Consider the following 20,000-nt stretch of genomic DNA (forward strand, 5'->3'; position numbering starts at 1 on the left):
AGCCACACTGCTGCGTGTTTGCTCGTGCGTGCTTGTGTGAGAGAGCTGAGGACCAATGAGGATCAGGACAGACTTGAACTAATCAGTTTTAGGATGACCTGCAGTGACTTTGGGCTGACGGAACTTTCCAGAACTCGCCTCCCAGTCACTGACCCGCCCTCCGTTCAGCTCATTCACTCATTCTCTCTTCCTCTGCCCGCCTTGCGGCGCTGCTGATCCCGGGCTGTGTGTCTCTCGTAACGGTGCTGTGATGAGGGTGACGCCTCCAGCCTTCTCCCGCGTGTCCTCGTGGGTGGGGCGCCGCGCGTTTGTCACGGTCGTCCCCGTGCTGTTGACCTCCACAGTGTGAGAATGCGGTGAGATTTATGAGCGCTCGCCGCCTCGCACCGTGCGGGGGTGGGGCAGAGGCGCTAAAACGGGGAGAGCTTAGTACTTAATTAACAGAGCGCCCCCTTGAGGAGGTCATGGAGGGTGAGTCTGTGCACTGAGCCAAAGTTTGAGTGGTGGTATTATGAAGGTCAGTGTGTGTGTGTGTGTGTGTGTGTGTGTGTGTGAGGATTTAGCAGCAGAATGACTCTGCTGACGTCAGGCCTGCGTGCTGCGTGTGTTTCTGCTGCTAGTCCCCTGTTCAGCGTGGCGAGACTCACACTACAGATCTTCACCCATCTGACTCGGGGAGGAAGGAACTCTCCCGTCTCTGCTAGCCTCCTCGTCTCCTCTCTCCCCATCGTGTCTCTCCTCTGACTCCTGTCAACCTTGTCTCCTTCATTTCTCTCTCTCTCTCTGTGTGTGTGTGTGTGTGTGTGTGTGTGTGTGTGAAGGGTATGTTTTATTGTCGTCCGTGCAGCTCTCTCTGGCCTGCGGCTCGCTGCTGTCTGATTGTGTAGTCCGAGTAATTGCCCGAGTATTCCTCCACGTCTTTTTTTATTTTATTTTATTTTATTTTTTTTCCCCCTCTTTCTCGCTGTCTTCCTCTGGTCCCGCCCCTCTACCCCCACCACCTTCCATCGCTGTGATCACATGGAAACTCATGAGAGCATGCCTGATTGGCCGTTTAGACTGTCCATAGAGAGCTAAATGGTGACCTTCAGAAAGTAAGTTGCGATCTCCCACACTGTGAACCAGCCGTGTGCACCAGAGGTTCGTCGTACAGCGTAGATGCCGTTAATTATTGTGTGTCTATCATTAACATTGTTTTTTTTTTGTTTTGTTTTTTTTGTTTGTTTTGTTCCTCCCCCCCCAAAATGTCATCATACCCGGCCTCTCCAGAGCCCCTGATCCGGTCGTACCACGGCCCTCGTGGACCACCTGGTGTGTCCTTCCTCACGATCTCAGCATGCCTGCGAGGAACCCGCTTTAGGCTCCGTGTCCCTCAGGGCCGTAGCGAGGTTCCCTGTCAACCAAGCGCTGGCCTCTCTCTGAACTCCCCCTGCCGTGCGCAGAAACCCCTCTGGCTGTACAGCTGTGATCCGAGTTGTTTATTGCCATGCTGTCTGTCTCTGCGAGCACGTACTGATCCGTCACCTTGTACACAGCTCTTTGGTGGCAGGATGAAGTCGGGATGCACTGATGCGCCTGCTGCCCGATCGCACCTTGAATCGATTCTTCGCTCTCGGTGACGCTTGTGGTCAGAACTAGGATCAGCCTCCTGCACTTTATTAAAACCCTTTTTTGATGCTCTGTGCTCTACAGTCGCAGGTTTCTGTAAGTCGCTCTGGGTGGAGGGGGTCTGCAAAATGAGCAAAAGCTGGAGACGCGTCACCGGGGTCCGACTCTGTTGGTGCACGCAACATGTGTGTATGCTATACATCTGTTAGTCATAGAAGGTGAAATGAAAGCGTCAAAGGAGCAAAAAGTGTTCGACGACCTGTGTTTAGTCAGTAGATTTGTAGTATTTGGGTTTCTTTAGAACATGCCAGCACATAACACTCTGGACCAACAGGACCCATAACTGATAAAGTGAGAAGAAGCAAAAATGAGGTGCGTGCGCGTGTCATGGAGAGGGGAAACAGGGAATCGATCTGTACCTTTTCTCTGTATAGGACGCAGGCTGTGTTGATCAATCTTTCTACAGTGCAGCTGTAAGTTCTTGGCCTCTGTGGGCCCGACCTCCATCAAGGTCTGAAATGGAAGATCTGGGACTGGGGCTCGGCTGCACCACTAACAAAGGCCCCCAGCGGAAGTTCTGAAGCCAAAGTCTTTGCCGACGGCCTTTTCCGAAAGCGCGTTATAAGGGTCTGCCTTTCGTATGCCTGGCCCACACACCCATCTGAAACGGTAGTTGGCCGCTCTCCCGATGCTGTGGATGGAAAGTCCTGCAGCTGTGTGCGCTCGGGGAGTGGAATTGTGGGAAATTGAGTTCTCCTGCTGACTTAGATTTCATGTAGTGATTTAACCTTTCAGTGCAATATGCATGAGTTCTGTGTGCTGTGTTGAAACTCTGAGTTTCTGCTCATGGCCAGCAGTCCGAGTTGGTACCGTGCTGCCCTGCGACGTGAATCAGTCCTCAAAGGGTGCTGTCCTTGGTCACTTCAGGAGTTGGGCGGTCAGACTGCTCTCCTTGGAAAATCCACATTTATGTCGGCGCTCGATAACGAAGCCGTGTGTTCGCCCGTGCAAGTTTGCATCATGGAAAGTTTTTTTGGGCCAAGACCGCGGTGGATCGTGGGCTGCGAGTTCCTCTGGCACGAGTCCTGGCATGTGAGGGAAGGTGTAGGCTGGGAGCAGGACAGGAAGATCTGGTCCTGGGACTCATTAGGATGGCAGCGTGCAGTAACTGACACTGATCCATGTGAGCTCTAGCGCGCCACTTCATTGGGCCATGTCAGAAACCTGTGTGTGTACATATGGGTGGGGGTGTAAATGGTTGTGTGAGTGCGTGGGTGTGCGTGCGCGTGTGTACGAGGGTGCATGCATATGCTGGGAGGAGAGATTAATGTGTATTAAGTTGCATGATGGTTGTCATTCTGTTTTCTTTTAAGTGGTATGGTTAGGGTGCAGTCTTGGAAAACCGTGTGTGTGTGTGTGTGTGTGTGTCTTTGCCTGCTGACTGTTGCATCAGTGTTTGCCAAGAGATTCAAACTTCAAACTACACACACAGTCAGTTCATTCATCCCTACCAGAAACTCTACACAACAGGATATGGTTGCATCACTGGACTTACTGCTGAACTCACTCCTGTAAAAACAGAACTGTATCGATGTTATAAAAACACTGCTGTCCTGTAACATGACCGAGGAGGCCACATCCCTACAGGCGTGATGGAGACACCCCGCAGTCCTCCACACTACACCTGCTCCACCCACTCTGCCCCGCAGTCCTCCACACTACACCTGCTCCACCCACCCTGCCCCACAGTCCTCCACACTACACCTGCTCCACCCACCCTGCCCCGCAGTCCTCCACACTACACCTGCTCCACCCACCCTGCCCCGCAGTCCTCCACACTACACCTGCTCCACCCACCCTGCCCCGCAGTCCTCCACACTACACCTGCTCCACCCACCCTGCCCCGCAGTCCTCCACACTACACCTGCTCCACCCACCCTGCCCCGCAGTCCTCCACACTACACCTGCTCCACCCACTCTGCCCCGCAGTCCTCCACACTACACCTGCTCCACCCACCCTGCCCCGCAGTCCTCCACACTACACCTGCACCCTTGTCTCTCCACTGGGCCTGTGTTGTGTTGTGTTTTGTTTTTGTTTGTTTCCCCATTCACTGTCTTATTCCTGATTGGCTGATGGGCTTTCCTGTGTCCCCAGATGATGAAGCACGCGTGGGACAGCTACAGGCAGTACGGGTGGGGTCACAACGAGCTCAAGCCCATTGCCAAGAAAGGACATTCCACCAACATCTTCGGTGAGTGTTTGGCTAGCGCAGGTTCGCGGCCTGTGGGAAGGAACAGTGGGCTGCTCTGGCTGCACTCCTGTGGATCTCTGTGGGTGAGATGAACCCACGGCACTGGTCGAAGATGAACCCACAGTATTTCATTAAAGCCTTTATTTAATTTGAGTCCCTTCTTCTTGGTTAATAATTGCTTCCTAATAAGCAGGGTGATTTAAATTGGGAGGGATGTGGGTGTCGTCACTCACAGCTCTGAGCTAGGTTTCAAATGACTGAATTAAAAGACAAAGTGGAGTTTCCTTACACAGGCTCATGTAGGTGGGTTCATGTGTTTCCCACCCCACCTCTGAGCTCCACCAGCTCCTCATCATGGAGGACATTGGCTCCACCCAGGGCAGCTGACCATGCCATGCGCGCACACTGCCTCCATTTGCGTGCATGGGGCAGAGTTCCAGGTTGGAGAGTCTTAGATCGGCACCTGGCCAGCCAGCATCTACCCCACGTGAGTGGTGTCTCAGTGGTTAAGATTCTTGCCAAGTTGCCACTGTCGGGCCCCTGAACAAGACCTGTGACCCTCAAGTTGTGTTCTGTCATAATTACAGGTCGCTTTGGATAAAAGCGTCAGCCAAACGCCATAAATGCGACTGGAAATATACTCTCCTGTCTCCGCCTCCCGCCTAATTGGCTCCCAGGATATGATGGGCAGGGCTACAAAGCGTTGCCATGACAACTGTCCCCAGGGAGAGCCCTGGTCGGTGGTTGAAAACCCTGCGTACAGGAAGAAAATTAGCTAGGGCAGAAATAAGTGGTCTAGACTCAGAGGAGAAGGATGGGTGGGGTAGGGGGTGGAGGCTTGGGGGTGATGGAGGTGGCAGGTGGCGAGGAAGAATCATCCCGCTTCAGGAAGTCGCTCTGGGAGTTTGGCTGCGGTCGTTCTGTGTCGTGAAACGGACGATGCCTGGGTGGTTTGTGTGCACGTGCGTAGCGTGCTATTCGTGCCTGTACAGTAAGTTAGCCTTGCTGCGCCGTGGAGGCGTGAACTGAGCTGGCTGGCCTTGGGTCAGTAATGATAGATTGCTCTCCCTGTCGAGCACCTAATGCTGAATCATAACAAAGATTACGGCCACTTTGGCTATAGTATGCACATTTGATGTGTGTGTGTACTTATAACACTGGGATCAGTTGTTCAGCTAAAGTGAGACATTCTCATCATGCTGCGTTTATTCCATTAAAACAAACTTTCACTGATCCACACATGGACTGGGTGTGTGTGTGTGTAAGGATTCTGTATGGTTAGCTGTGCAGTGTGCGCTATGGGGGCGGGGCATTTGTCGGGAGGCTGGTCATATGGGGGGCGCTGTCGGCACTTCCTCTCCACCTCCAGGCTTGGGGTAAGCCCATTCTACTACATCACATAACAGATCTAGTAGGTGCTGTTTCCTTTGATTAGGCATTAGAGGCTTTGCAGTAAGTGTGAAAGGTATTTAGATAAAGTTTGTATTTAAAATGTTCAAGCAGATTAAAATTAATCAAAATTTTTGATCTGGGGCACCGAGAATGTTGATGCGTAAAAAAAAACAAAACAAAACTATATCCGTCTGTCTAGAGAATAAACAAAAGACAAGTTAATCGATCTCCTGCATGGAGTCCTTGTGGTAGTTTGGGAAGACATGGGCGGTGCTGTGTGTGTGTGGTGGTGTGGGAGGGGGCGGTGCTGTGTGTGGGAGGGGGCGGTGCTGTGTGTGTGTGTTAGACGCATGTTTCTCTGATCTCTCCTGCGCTGTTGAGCTGCTCCATCAGGAGCACGTGCTGGTGCTGCAGCCCCATTAATCAATTTTCTCGCCCTTCCTGGAGCTTCTCCGAGCGTCTCCGAGCTGCTCCTCGGCTTTGGCACTCTCTCAAGTGAGAAGAGGGAGCAGCAGAAAGAGGGGAACTGTGACATCGCCCTCCCTGCAGACCCTCACGCGCTCCCTCCTCCGAGGCGCTGCCAGCGTACCACGCAGACTAAAGTTCCAGCTGGCGGCCAGTGCCAGAGAGTCAGAGGAAATGAGTGGAGTTGAGCTCAGTCCAGCAGGAACATGGAACTAAGAGCCTCTGGGACCCCTGTGTTGTGAGGACGGGGCGGCACAGAGGAAGACGAGGAAACGACGAAGCACAGCTGACTGTGGAGGAGATGAGAGCGGGGGAGAGGAGGCCGGGGCAAAAAGGGCAGTACTGAAAGAGTGCAGCTGTCATGAGGGCGGTAGCCACAAACCCGGGGGGGGGGGGGTGTCTGTTGCTGTGTGTTGCTCAGTTTCACTGCACCTGTAATTCATCAAAGTGCTTTAGCTTCCTCAGTAATACATCAGTGTGTACTAGAGTAGCGGGTTCGTCTGCCTAATAGTGACTGGCACCAAACACAGGGTACAGCACTTCCACACACACACACACACACACACAAATGCAGCAAAGACCATCCAGATGTTGGGGAGGGCAGAGGTAATGTGGCATGATGGGAGACAGTGGGAAAGGGACACTGCTCATGCACTGCTCATATAGCGCTCATGCACTGCTCATATAGCGCTCATGCACTGCTCATATAGCGCTCATGCACTGCTCATATAGCGCTCATGCGCTGCTCATATCACATTTGGGTTTGATAACCTGCTACAGGCTCCCATCTCCGTGTAGGATTAATCATGGAGAGCTCTGGTAGCTGAGCTGTTTGACCGATGAAGTTGGCTCTCTGCATATCCCAGAGAGGCCATGCCGCTCTCACAGTGTGGAATTAAAATTAATATTAAATTCAACTTTATAAGAATAATTTTGTGCTGTTTGACACGGGTGTTTAGCTCCTGTGTTCTCCAGTCATCTGGTCCTGACACAGTGATGTACCTGATCACACTGCCCAGTAATGTTGCTATATACAGGGACAAATCAGCCTTCAGTTCAAGTTTATTTGCATAATTTGTCAGTTCGTTGTAATATTGACGGTCACTGGCCGGAGGCGCACCCTCAGTGCTACTGCTGGACACTTCAACGTGGTCTTCGCACCGTATTTATACAGTCTTCACACCCAAGCAGTTTACACCATTCTGTTGTTTTATTCCTTCAGTTTTCTACCCATAATTCCATTCCTAACCATAAATCACACATCAACACCAGCATCGAGCTCGCTCTCTCTCTCTCGCACTCATGCTCTCGCACCCTCACTCTTGCTCAGAAGCACGCGCGCACACATCTCTGTTTTGGGCCTTACACTCCAATGGGTTTGCAATTCTCTCGTGAGCAGATAAGTAATTGCTGTCTGGGAAAGCCTCAGAGCAGATGGAAGCAGCTGCAATGTTTTTTGCAGGGTGACTGTGTAAATGGCCTCAGTTTGCTGTGTGCGGGACTTCATGACTGAGAACGATTCCCACACCCTCCTGTTAACTGGACTGGAGGTCTGACTCCCCGAGGTGACTCTAATCATCTTCGACGCTGCTAGTTTTCCATTACTCTTGGATATATATTCTTTGTGCTGTTGTAAGTGATTTTTTTTTCCCCCCCCCCCAAGTGCTTTTAAAGTTTCTTTGTGGAAATTTAATACGTGACCTTAACGCATTATCATCTAATACCCTGAACGTCTGTGCCATTGAAGCCTGAAATTAATGTTGGATATTTCATTTCAGTGGCCATCAGAAAAGTTAACTGGCTCTGAGAAAAGTGAAGTCGTCTGTCCGCGGAAAGCCGGCTCTCTTCCTGACGCGCGGGACGTAATCGCCTGAAACCGCTTCCTTTTACCGCGACTCGAGTGACGCCCTCGCGCTCTCTGGGAGGACTTGATAACCTTGATCATCTCAAGAGCTCCATAGATTTCTCTGCACGGTTCCACACCCCCAGACCTCCTTTAAGACGTCGATTAGGACTCCGTCCTTTATGAAGAACTCCAGAGTTGTTACCTTTTTATGTCCAAAGGGCAAATTAATGGGGGGGGGCGCTCCAAAAGAGGTGTTAACGAGGAGATTTGGACACCAGGAGCGCTTCCTGTAGACATGTGCAGCCTACACAAGGAGCTAGCAGGCCTTCAGCGCACACACACACACACACACACACACACACACACACACACACACACACATACACTCACACACTCTCTCTCTCTCTCTCTCTCTCTCCCCTTCTCAAGTTCCAAAAAGTCATAGCTTGTGGTCTGTTTTGGCCACAGAGATGGTGGCATTATGGCACCACTGACCATGCGGAGTACTCTAATCAATTAATAAATCTTTAGGATCTAAGATGGCGGCGTAACCACTGACCAGATGCTTTGCCTTCTAAATACAGGGCACTTATGCGCCTCTGTATGTTTGTTTGTGTATTTGTGTTTTTCTACACACAAAATACATACAACACACTTCCCTCTAATTTTTCCCAGCCTGACAGTTTATGAACCAGTGGAGAAAATCAGAATAATGAAGTCATCACACGAGTTGCCATGTTTGTGTTCATAGCGGAGCAGGCTGAAACTGCCACTTAATGAGACTGGCAGACTCTGCAGGAGGGAGAGTGTGAGGGATGGAAATTGTGAGTGAGTGAGAGAGAGAGAGCAACAGCCATGAAGACACGGACAGAGACCGGCTGCAGTCTGGACCTGGAGATGGTGAGCGAGGGAATGAGGCACAGACAGAGTGTGTGAACACACACACACCACATGTATTACAGACAGAGAGGCTGTGAACACACACCACATGTATTACAGACAGAGAGGCTGTGAACACACACACCACATGTATTACAGACAGAGAGGCTGTGAACACACACACCACATGTATTACAGACAGAGAGGCTGTGAACACACACACCACATGCATTACAGACAGAGAGGCTGTGAACACACACACCACATGCATTACAGACAGAGAGGCTGTGAACACACACACCACATGCATTACAGACAGAGAGGCTGTGAACACACACACCACATGTATTACAGACAGAGAGGCTGTGAACACGCGCACACACCACATGTATTAGACAGAGAGGCTGTGAACGCGCGCACACACCACATGTATTAGACAGAGAGGCTGTGAACGCGCGCACACACACACCACATGTATTACAGACAGAGAGGCTGTGAACGCGCGCGCACACACACCACATGTATTACAGACAGAGAGGCTGTGAACGCGCGCGCACACACACCACATGTATTACAGACAGAGAGGCTGTGAACGCGCGCGCACACACACCACATGTATTACAGACAGAGAGGCTGTGAACGCGCGCGCACACACACCACATGTATTACAGACAGAGAGGCTGTGAACGCGCGCGCGCACACACCACATGTATTACAGACAGAGAGGCTGTGAACGCGCGCGCACACACACCACATGTATTACAGACAGAGAGGCTGTGAACGCGCGCGCACACACACCACATGTATTACAGACAGAGAGGCTGTGAACGCGCGCGCGCGCACACCACATGTATTACAGACAGAGAGGCTGTGAACGCGCGCGCGCGCACACCACATGTATTACAGACAGAGAGGCTGTGAACACGCGCGCACCACATGTATTAGACATGTACTACGCTCCCAAAATATATGTATTGAATCCACTTTATTCAGTCCTGTTTGTTTGGCATCTACATCGCTAGTGTACGTAAATGCCAATTATTATTAATCTGCTATGATGTGGCTGCTCTGCGAGACTGAGGAAGAGAGTGGTGTTCAGACAAGCCATGGGTGGGGTTTTGGCACTGGGCATGTTGGGGTGCAGATGGATTCAGTGTTGCTCTCGGGGCACTCGGGCTCAGATCACAAAGGACAGAGCTAACCACAGTGTGAAAGGCGAAATTAGTAATGAATGACCAACTCCGAGATGGAGCATGATGACGTAGCTGCGCGGGCCACTAGCAGGAGGCGGGGACGCTAGCGGGACTGTGAGGCTGAGGGATGCTGGCTGTCTTTAGAGACAGTTGTAGAGCTTCTGCCAATAACGGGAATTATCCTGCAGTTCTTGACCACCAGGAGAGAGGCGAGAGAGGGATACGGGGGAGCGGCTTTCTGCGGCTGCTGTCATCGTGAGGCGCTGTGGTTTCTGCCCTCAGCTGACCTCTCTGGGTGCTTTCTCACGCACGTTTACCCCCAGGAACAGCCGATCCCGTCTCTGTTCACGTTCACTAGACTGAGGAAATGTAGCTGGATACGCGGTGTAACGTGATATTTGCTGTGTGTCAACGTCAGACGCCACAGAGTGCGAGGGAGCTCTATGTAATGCCCTGTACAGATCTTGTTGCCGTAGTGAAGGTGCTCGGTGATCACGGAGGTGACGGTCCCACTGACTCACCGGCTGCTGATTGGCCAGGCACCGTGAACCGGCTCTGATTGGCTCTGATTGGCCAGGCGCTGAGAATGGGCTCTGATTGGCCAGGCACTGTGAACGGATGCTGTGTTTGGGGACTGTTTTGTTTGGGGCTGTCTCATAAAAGCCAAGCAGGTAGCATGTTGCCCCGTTGCCTCCCCTCAGAGTGGGTGTGGGTGTGTGTGGTAGATACCCTCTACTCCCTGTCTGTTCATCCTGGCTCTCCTTTAACACACACTGGGCCAGTGGCTGCATGTGACGGCCTGTTCGGACCCTTGAGTTGTGTGACCCCTCTCTCAGTCATGTTTATCCAAGCCCTAACGTTCCTCTTGGTAAGGGCTGCACGATACGTCGTTTTGTTAATTGTTCTTGCGACATTGTTCTTTACAGTCGCTTGAGCTCTAACAAGTCTCAGCACCCTCAGACTCGGATGTTTCAGACGAGTGTTTTCATTCACAACAAGAAAAATGTTTTGATCAAAATAACGCATCTGCAACCGTCAAGTCGGGTTCACCAGCGTTTCCAAATGTTCCAAGTTGTATCACAGTTGCAACATATGTGATATAATTGCACTATGGTTATGTCATGTCTATGTTGTGCAGCCCTGAGTGTGTCTTAATTCCTGCGGCACACACTGATGCGTCTGCCCCTGCCCTGCTCCTACAGGTAATTCCCAAATGGGGGCTACGATCGTAGACGCCCTAGACACTCTCTACATAATGGGACTACATGACGAGTTCAAAGATGGCCAGGAGTGGATCGAACAGAACCTGGACTTCAGCGTGGTGAGTGGAGAAGCACCCGCACCTTTGATGGCTCACATTATCCGCAGGGATGTGTCTAATTTTTCATGGTTGAGTAATCAATCGTTGGTCTCATAGAGCGATTGATTGTTCAGCGTGTGCCTGAATGTTCAGATAATTGCCTGGACCGCAGCATGGAGACTCTTTCTCAAATCTTAAATAAGAAGCCGGCGTATCGGCTCGAGATCTGCCTTGACGGACAGACGCCTTAAATCAGCTTCTGCTTACGAAATGGCTTTTTACTCGACAACCAGTAAACCAGCAGCTACACACTGTTGTTTGTTTTTATTTAATCTTCCTTTGTATTTTTATTTACAAGAACTTATTTAATGTAAAAATGAGCATTTCTGTCATTCCTCCCCAGCCCCCCAAACTCTGTGACGTTGGGTCAAAGGTCATTCCACAAGCAGGAGGCGTCTCACTCACTCGAGGCAACGTTTCCCGCATTTTACACGGTTCTGCTCTCAGAAAATAGGCGCGCGAACCTCGGGAGTATCCGCGTCTAGAACGCTTCCGCCCGGAACGGGTGGCGCGGAGCCGCAGCGGAGCGCTGTAATGGCTGGGGAACCTCGTGCCTGTTCGAGGACGCTCCCTCGCGCCTCCTCCTAACGCCGCCTTTTGTCTCCAGCGTTGCTTTTGCCCACGACTCCCCCTACTGGCTGTAGCCAACCCCACCCCACCCTCCTAATTTTCCTCTTTCGCCCCTGCCCACATAACGCAGTATTTCTCAGGTGGAGTTAATCTACCGCAGATGTAATCATAATTTGGGGCGCAGCAGAACCGTTTCCACCCTGAGACTATCGGCTCAGGAGACGGGTGATTAACCTCTGGAGCCGGACAGAGGTGGGTGGGGGTCCCAGAATCTGCTGTGTGGCTGTCGGATCTGGTGACGCGTTTGGGCTTCTCTGGCTCGGGGTAGTGACCGCTGCAGTCGGGCACACCGACCCCGTCTCGTCTTTGAGCAGGCTGGACTGTCTTAAGTGCTACTCACGGGGATGAAAAACAGTGAGAATTCTCTCACTTGGAATAAAGGACTAACAATAGCAGCTTTGGGAACTTTTAGACGCGAGTGTTCCAGAGCCACGGGTCGAGCTCAGGCGTGTGTCTTCTCTGGACGTCTGTGTCCAAACCCAAGAGTAATTTCATCAGAGCCGGAGATGAATGTATGGAGGTTCGTGTTGGCTGCTCTACTGTGGCAGGGCATTATTAGTCAGCAGTCTCGTCCTCTCTCTCTCTCTCTCTCTCTCTCTCTCTCTCTCTCTCTCTCTCTCTCTCTCTCTCTCTCTCTCTCTCTCTCTCTCTCTCTCTCTCTCTCTCTCTCTCTCTCTCTCTCCTTCTGTCTGTCTGTCTCTGCCACCCTGTCTCCATCTGATACTGTAGTGTTGATAGATGAGCCTGCGTTTCATCAGAATTCACCGTGGCATTTGAGTCCAAAGCTGAATTAATGGCCCTTTAGTTTGAGAACGGTCATATCTGAATTAATCTGGTCTGGGAGTGCTTTTGTCAGAATTAATAGACGCGGCACATGAAGGGTCGAGCGAAGAGGCCGAGGTGCCAAGGTGCCGCTCGGATTCACACGGCGAAGGGCCATTTAGGATTCACACGGCGAAGGGCCGATTCAGTAGACGTGTCCGAGTAAAGGCTGAAGACGTTTCAAATGCACAGCTGAGGGGGAGGTGGCCTGACTGGAAGTGGGTGTGGCTATACCTGTGGATGGGTTCAGGGGAAACCGAGTGATGGGAAGCGCACAAGCAGGGTTTAGAACATGGCTGCCTGTTTTGGTCCGTATGTTCTGGTAATAGAAGCTGTACGTGTGCGCGCGTGTGTGGCTAAATGCTGGCTGAAGCTAGCAGGGATAGATGCTGATGAGGCCTTGCAGACTTTGAGCTCTTGCTGGCATCAATCTCACACTCCACACAAATACACACACCACACACTCCACCCACACAAATACACACACTCCACACAAATCACAAATACACACCCCACAATAATTCATAAATATTCATTCACACACACACACACACAGACACACACCCCTTATACACCACACGAGTCCACAAACACACAAACGTTCCGCACCTACTCACCATACAGCCCACTGCAGACCAGTGATGTAATGCTTCTCAACAGAAACCAGAAGCTGCAGATCGTCAATGTGCGGTTGGGCTCGGGGCGCCGTTGGTGTCATATGCATTTGAATCTCGTGTTGTTAAACCACAGAACCCAAAGGCTGCACGTCTTGTTTTAATGTCAACACAACCTTGAACGATTTAAATCGTTAAACCAGCATTAAACCTTCAATGCTGAATTGAATCGCTCTGTGCAACATGTGCCCCAGTAGCTGCACTGTGCACTGATGCAGGACATGGGGAAAGGGGTGGGGCATTCACATGGGAAGGGGGTGGGGCATGGGAAAGGGGCGGGACATTCACATGGGGAAGGGGGTGGGGCATGGGAAAGGGGCGGGGCATTCACATGGGAAGGGGCCGTGCTGAAGCGTCTGCTTTGCTGTTAGGCATGAAGAGAGAAAGCATGTCAATGATAACAACACCAAAGTTTACTGCTGATGTGTTTAACCTGTTTTTACACGTCCCCTCGTCGTCCTCTCCTGAACTGGTCTCCTCTCATCTTTCTTGCCACCACAGAACGCGGAAGTGTCCGTCTTCGAGGTCAATATCCGCTTCATTGGAGGGCTGCTGGCTGCGTATTACCTCTCTGGACAGGAAGTAAGATGTTTTGTGATGCGTGTGTGTGCATGCGTGTCTGTATGTGTGTCTGTGTCTGTGTGTATTTGACTCCAGATCAGGAGCTGGCTGATCGTTTGCAGTTTTGACATGAATTTGACTGTTTGTGATCCAAATATGATCCACTCACACACGCACAGGCAAATCGTGTCTGAAGGAGGTGGTCAGAGAATTCCGGGATGGAGTGCTGGAGTAGCACTCAGGGGAGTGGCAAGAGTGGTTTCTATGGAAACGAGTGTCGGTGTCCTTTGCTAATTAACGCTCCCTTATCTTCCCGTAGGCTATAATGGAGGAAGTTTTAAATCCCCCCCCCCGTATCTCACCCTCACACACGTCCTCCTGTCGTCCTGCTTTTAGTGTGAAGGTGTGAAAGTGTGGAGGTATTCAACTCTGGCCATGAATCACAGTGCCTTCATTAGATACGCACTGATGATAAAAGCAGCACCACAACACAACACGGCACACTGGACCTGAGAACAGAGGGGCGGAGCCAAATATTTAGAATAGAGGGGAGGGGCTAAATATGTAGAACAGAGGGGAGGGAGCCAAACATGGAGACTGGAGTTGGTAGGCTAGCTAGATGGGTGCTGCACACCCTTGACCATAACTTGCTAGCGCTGTCTGTCTCTCTCTGTCTATTTGTTACTCTGCCTCTTGTCCTCTTTCTCCTGGGTTCTTTTTTCCGCTCAGTCCTGAGTGCTGATCAATGTTGGGCACAGTTCAGTTTTTTTTTTTGTATTATAAATATTTTCTCTTTTTCAAAAACAGAGAGATGTGTGTGTGTGTGTGTGAACCCTTTGTGCAGTCGTAACTGTCCTGGGAGAGTATCGCCCCTCTTCCCTGTGCTAGCTGTCGGCCTGCTCTGCCTGCGTCTCCGTGATCGATGGTGTTTACCCTCCTCTGCCCTACTCTTCGCTTTCCTCCACCCCCCCCCCCCCCACCCCCACTGCTCCGTTACTACAGCGACCCGTTGGAGAGGAGAGGTAGCCTACGGCAACAGCGCGCCGCTCCCGGACACCTGGCCGTGCTGCAGCTTGGCCTGTAATTACCGTTGTGTCATTAGTTGCGCTCGCTGCCAAACGGCACTGTCAGCGTTGGGGGTTTATGGGACATTGAGTCCACGCATGTTTGCTTAGAGGGTGTTTCGGCGGTGGGCGGTTGCTGGTTTTTATCCATTTTGCAGCTCCAAACATGAACTGTTGTTTCGTTGTTTTTGTTTGTTTGTTTGTGTTGATTTATAACGATCCCTAACTGAGGGGAGGAGCCGTGCTGAAGGCAGTGTGTGCAGGGCAACACGGTCAGCTGTGATTGGAGTTTAGTAAAGCCGTCCACCGCAACCACAGTAAGACTGATGGACAAAATGCCTTGAAGGCATTTATCTGCACTTTCTCTCTCATTTGAAGTTTCCATTTAAATGAGCTTTATTGACATGACACAGTCGTATTGTATTGCCAAAGCATTTGTCTACCTACAGACTCACAGCCTGTCTACCCCATGCAGAGTCTCCCTACTCCCTATGGTCCCTTTTCCGCTTTACCCCTTACACAGCCTCCCTGCTCCCTATAGAGTCATAATCTCCCTACTGCCATGTCCCGTCTGTAGGCCGCATCCTCTCCAGACAGACGCACCGCCTTTCATATTCCCTGCAGGTCCAGTACAGGGCAAGGAGCTGGAATTGTCCATATTGGGGGTGGGGGATCAGAATGTCTTCTTTGCCCTTTGAACTCTGGTCATAGTGCCGCTACCCTTCACAGCCTGGAGGAGACGGCTCACGCTGCTGAGGTGGCCAATCGTGGCTTTGCCGCTAGCGACCACTGCTTTGCTGTTATTGGCTGTGCATAGTAAACTACTTGCTTGATTGGTTGGTCCACATAATGGGCCATACATTTCCATGACAACAAAGAGCGAACATACAAGGAAGCTGTAGATAAACAAATGCACGGTAGATAATAATAGACCCGTAGTGACAGACTAAGAACGTCTAATCCAACTTTTACCCTGGGGACCTTCTCACACACTCGTTCCCACGCGTTTGCATGAAACACTGTGTATGTGTCACCGACTGCATCACTCAGACCGCTGATGCGAAAGCTGTGATCTTGGAACACACACACACACACTCATGCTAAGGCTTTTGCAGGTTTCCTTTTCTCTGTGGTTGTGTGATTACTGTTAACGTCATGCGTCAGACTCAACACATTGACCACCTTTGTCTTCCTTTATATATGTGGATATAGATGTCTGTTTTCAAGGTGTGTGTGTGAGTGCAACAGCATCTGTCCTACTGGGATTCTCTCTCTGATCTCGACAGTGACATGGCGCGCCTCTTTATCCCTTCCTGCCTAGTCCTGATCCTCAGTGGCTCCTCCCACGTGAGGCCCAGGCTGCCACTGTCATTTTCATACTCTGTGTTTAATGTCTCATAAGGGAGATGGACTGTGGTGTCTCCTCTGATGCCCCCCCGGTGTAAACGGAAAGGTTGAGGGTTGATGTCATGAGCGCCTCCACTCGTCTGTCCGTCCCCGGTAACTCAGATTTACGCTGCCGTTAGTGCTGTGTTTCCAGGTTCTGTTCCTGACCCAACGTTACTTTTTCTCCTTTTTATTTTAAGCCAAGCCTTCATAGCAGAAGCCGTTTCTCCGCTTCCGAGAAGGTCCTCTTCCAAATCGTACGGCTATGCAAACAACCGAGGCTTAATAACCCGCAGAAGCACGCTGGAGCTCGCGTGAAATGCCTAGGGGGAGATGATATTCTTGCCTTTTTGGAACTGGTTTGTGCCGCTAAGCGTGACTGCCGGTGGTCTGAGAGAATGCTGATCATGTGATGTCATAAGATATAATGCTGCTGATATGGAAGAAGGAGACTAAGGCTAGTGTTATGGTCACATGCCTGACATGACCGCGCTGTTACCATCATGGGACAATCCAGCTCCTAGTACAGCATCACGGCCGCAGCTCATAGTGTTACAAAGGCTAGCGCGCGCACACACACACCAGAAAGCCATTCTGAATTGATGAACACGAACTCATGTGTACACGCTCCCTCCTCACTGTCTGGGAAAATGATTGTCCACAGTGAAGCAACTCTCATACTCACACACACACACACACACACACACACACACACACACACACACACACACACACACACTGCATCGCACAGTTGCAGAACAAACACGTAGTTCTGCTGCCCAGGTATATATTTGCCCTCATATCTCCTTTGCACTCCACCCATGACACACAGCATGGTGGAGGTTCCTCTGCCCCTCTCCTCCAGTCGTCCGGTCCTGTCCATCTGTCCATCACTCTCAGCCTTTCCCCCCAAAGCCCCGCCCTTTGGGTGTGGCCTCGTGGTCACCACGCCTCCTGTGTTCCCGCTCCCTCTCTTTCTCTCTCTCTCTCTCTCTCTCTCTCTCTCTGCATTGAAGGTTTTTAAGGCGAAGGCTGTGCAGCTGGCTGAGAAACTTCTCCCAGCATTCAACACTCCAACAGGAATCCCGTGGGCCATGGTCAACCTCAAGAGGTGAGTCCCCTCCACCCGTCCCTAAAGCCGAACTCCACCTCCACCGCAGCCCCACCCTCCCCGCTCTTCTGCTCCGCCCTCCGCTCTCATTCTTTTAAGCGGTGTGCGTTGGCGCTTGTCCCTGGCGGTCCCTTTACGGGGTTAATGTGCCAGCCTGCGTCCTGTCACTGCGGTGCGGGATGAGACCTGCACACCGAGCGTATTGCGATTCCTGTTGGCCATTCAGAGGCAAACACAGATTTTATGGATTAACTAAACGTTCTGAGGAAAATGGATTGGGGATTTATGGGGGGGGGGGGGGTGATCTTGGGTTTTAAGGTGTCTGTAATCCAGAGAGGAGAGCTGTACTGCGCCTCAGGGGGTCTCCCCAGGGTCTCGCCACTCGAGCGGATCCTCACCGTCTGACTCCGCCTCTGTCCTGTGTCCTTACTTAGCGGCGTGGGCCGTAACTGGGGCTGGGCTTCGGCCGGGAGCAGCATCCTTGCTGAGTTCGGAACGCTGCACATGGAGTTTGTGCACCTGACGTACCTGACGGGGAACCCCGCCTACTACCAGAAGGTCTGCCTGCTTGTGTGGATAACCGTGCATGCGTGCGTGCTGCGAATGATGCAAACAATGTCCATGTCATGTTAATGTAAGGTTACTCTAAACTCAGCAGTAGAGGTGCTTTTAAAAAGAGCTCATGGGTGCACACACCGTCCGTGTTTACAAAAACGAACCGCCGTAAAGAGAAAGATGAGAAAATCGAACAGCTTGTGACATAAATAAATCACAATATTGGCATAATGAGTCAGTGCCACGGTTTTAATCTGATAGCGTGACACTGCTCTTTCTGGTGTCACCCTGTCAAATTAGCACATTTACAGACTCTGAACGTGTTTATAAACCTGTACCGCAGGGAACTGTTTCTACTAGTACAGATGATACCCTAGCAAAGCTGAGAACAGAATATTCACGCTCGGAGTATTACAGTAGTGTGCACTCCTGCCTGTGCGTGCGCTCCTCTGACCTGTGTGTGTGTGTGTGTGTGTGTGTGTGTGTGTGTGTGTGTGTGTGTGTGTGTGTGTGCGCTCCTCTGAACCATGTCCTGCTTTGCTCTCCATGTCAGGTGATGCACATTCGTAAACTCTTGGCTAAGATGGACCGACCCAACGGGCTCTACCCAAACTACCTGAACCCTCGCACGGGCCGCTGGGGCCAGCGTGAGTGTCTTCCTCCTCCTTCTCCTCCTCCTCTTCCTCCTCTGCTCTGTGCCTTGTAGTTCCTCCCCTCCCCCCGAGGACACGAGAGAGCGTGTCTGGGCACAACTGGAGAAATGATTGGGTATAAATGGCTGTGCAGGCCCAGGTAGTTGTCGCTCTGTAGGGCGTAGGGTGTAGGGTGTACGGCATAAGGTGTAGAGTATATGCTATAAGGCCTCCGATGTAGGGTATAGGGCGTACAGTGTGGGTGTAGAGTGTAGGGCATGCGGTATAGGGCCTACGGTGTAGGGTGTAGGGCATGCGGTGTAGGGTCTACGTTGTAGGGTATAGGGCGTATAGTGTGGTTGTAGGGTGTAGGGTATAGGGCATACAGTGTGGGTGTAGAGCGTAGGGTGTAGGGTCTAGGTTGTAGGGTGTACAGTGTGGGTGTAGGGCCTAGGTTGTAGGGTATAGGGCATACAGTGTGGGTGTAGAGCGTAAGGTGTAGGGTCTAGGTTGTAGGGTATTGGGTGTACAGTGTGGTTGTAGAGCGTAGGGTCTACGTTGTAGGGTATGGGGCGTAGAGTGTGGGTGTAGGTTGTAGGGTATGGGGTGTAGAGTGTGGGTGTAGGGTATGGGGCGTAGAGTGTGGGTGTAGGTTGTAGGGTATGGGGCGTACAGTGTTGGTGTAGGTTGTAGGGTATGGGGAGTACAGTGTGGGCGTAGGTTGTAGGGTATGGGGCGTACAGTGTGGGTGTAGGGTATGGGGCGTACAGTGTGGGTGTAGAGCGTAGGGTGTAGGGTCTATGTTGTAGGGTATGGGGCGTACAGTGTGGGCGTAGGGTGTAGGATCTACATTGTAGGGTATGGGGCGTACAGTGTGGGTGTAGGGCGTAGGCTTGGGGAGCAGCTTGTGGTCCTTCCCCAGGTTCACCTGAACGTCACGAAGGCTGTTGGTCTTTTATCTCTTATTTGTTGTTTCTCTGTTCTGGTGCAGTAGGGGACCTAATCTGCCAGCTCATATACAGGAAGCTTGTGGATAATGTTCTCTGCTGTTCTCTAATAAATGTGTGTAATTGAAAATGCTCCAATGAGTCTAAACAAAGTCTCAATTACGGAGTTTGTTTTAATTCGTTTCCCTGTAAACCCACCGTCCAGAGTGGAGACACGGGGCCACACCACCACCTAAACCAATTATGTATGCATATATAATTCAGCAGCTCACATGCACAAAAATGTTTTAATAACTTATTAGCATAAATGTTCTGGAAAAAACACACCTCCTTTGTGCAGGATGCAATTTTAACTACTTGTGTGTTTGCTCCACAGGGAAGAGTGTAGGAGTTGTTAGAATCATTTTAATTATTATTACGGTTGTTGCTGTCACTAGTTACACTTATTTAGGTGTAGTGGTGTGTGTGTGTGTGTGTGTGTGTGTGTGTGTGTGTGTGTGTGTGTGTGTGTGTGTGTGTGTGTGTGTGTGTGTGTGTGTGTGTGTGTGTGTGTGTGTGTGTGTGTGTGTGTGTAAGACTAGACTAATTAAGACAGAGGCAGAGCTTTCTTAATGGTCGTTCAC

The 20,000-nt window shown here is 51.1% G+C and overlaps 1 protein-coding gene across 3 annotated transcripts in view; it reads left to right on the top strand.

Moving 5' to 3' along the window:
- Positions 1–20,000, top strand: part of man1a2 (mannosidase, alpha, class 1A, member 2) — a 44,800-nt gene that overhangs the window by 16,712 nt on the left and 8,088 nt on the right. For all 3 annotated transcript variants that reach the window (XM_035522741.1, XM_027026579.2, XM_035522740.1), the window contains exons 4-9: positions 3,764–3,860; positions 10,838–10,956; positions 13,623–13,703; positions 17,149–17,243; positions 17,678–17,801; positions 18,352–18,445. In XM_035522741.1, the coding sequence (XP_035378634.1) occupies positions 3,764–3,860; positions 10,838–10,956; positions 13,623–13,703; positions 17,149–17,243; positions 17,678–17,801; positions 18,352–18,445 (610 nt within the window). The remainder of the gene's footprint in view (positions 1–3,763; positions 3,861–10,837; positions 10,957–13,622; positions 13,704–17,148; positions 17,244–17,677; positions 17,802–18,351; positions 18,446–20,000) is intronic.

Source organism: Electrophorus electricus, chromosome 25 (assembly GCF_013358815.1).
Source record: "Electrophorus electricus isolate fEleEle1 chromosome 25, fEleEle1.pri, whole genome shotgun sequence".
Taxonomy (NCBI): Eukaryota; Metazoa; Chordata; class Actinopteri; order Gymnotiformes; family Gymnotidae; genus Electrophorus; species Electrophorus electricus.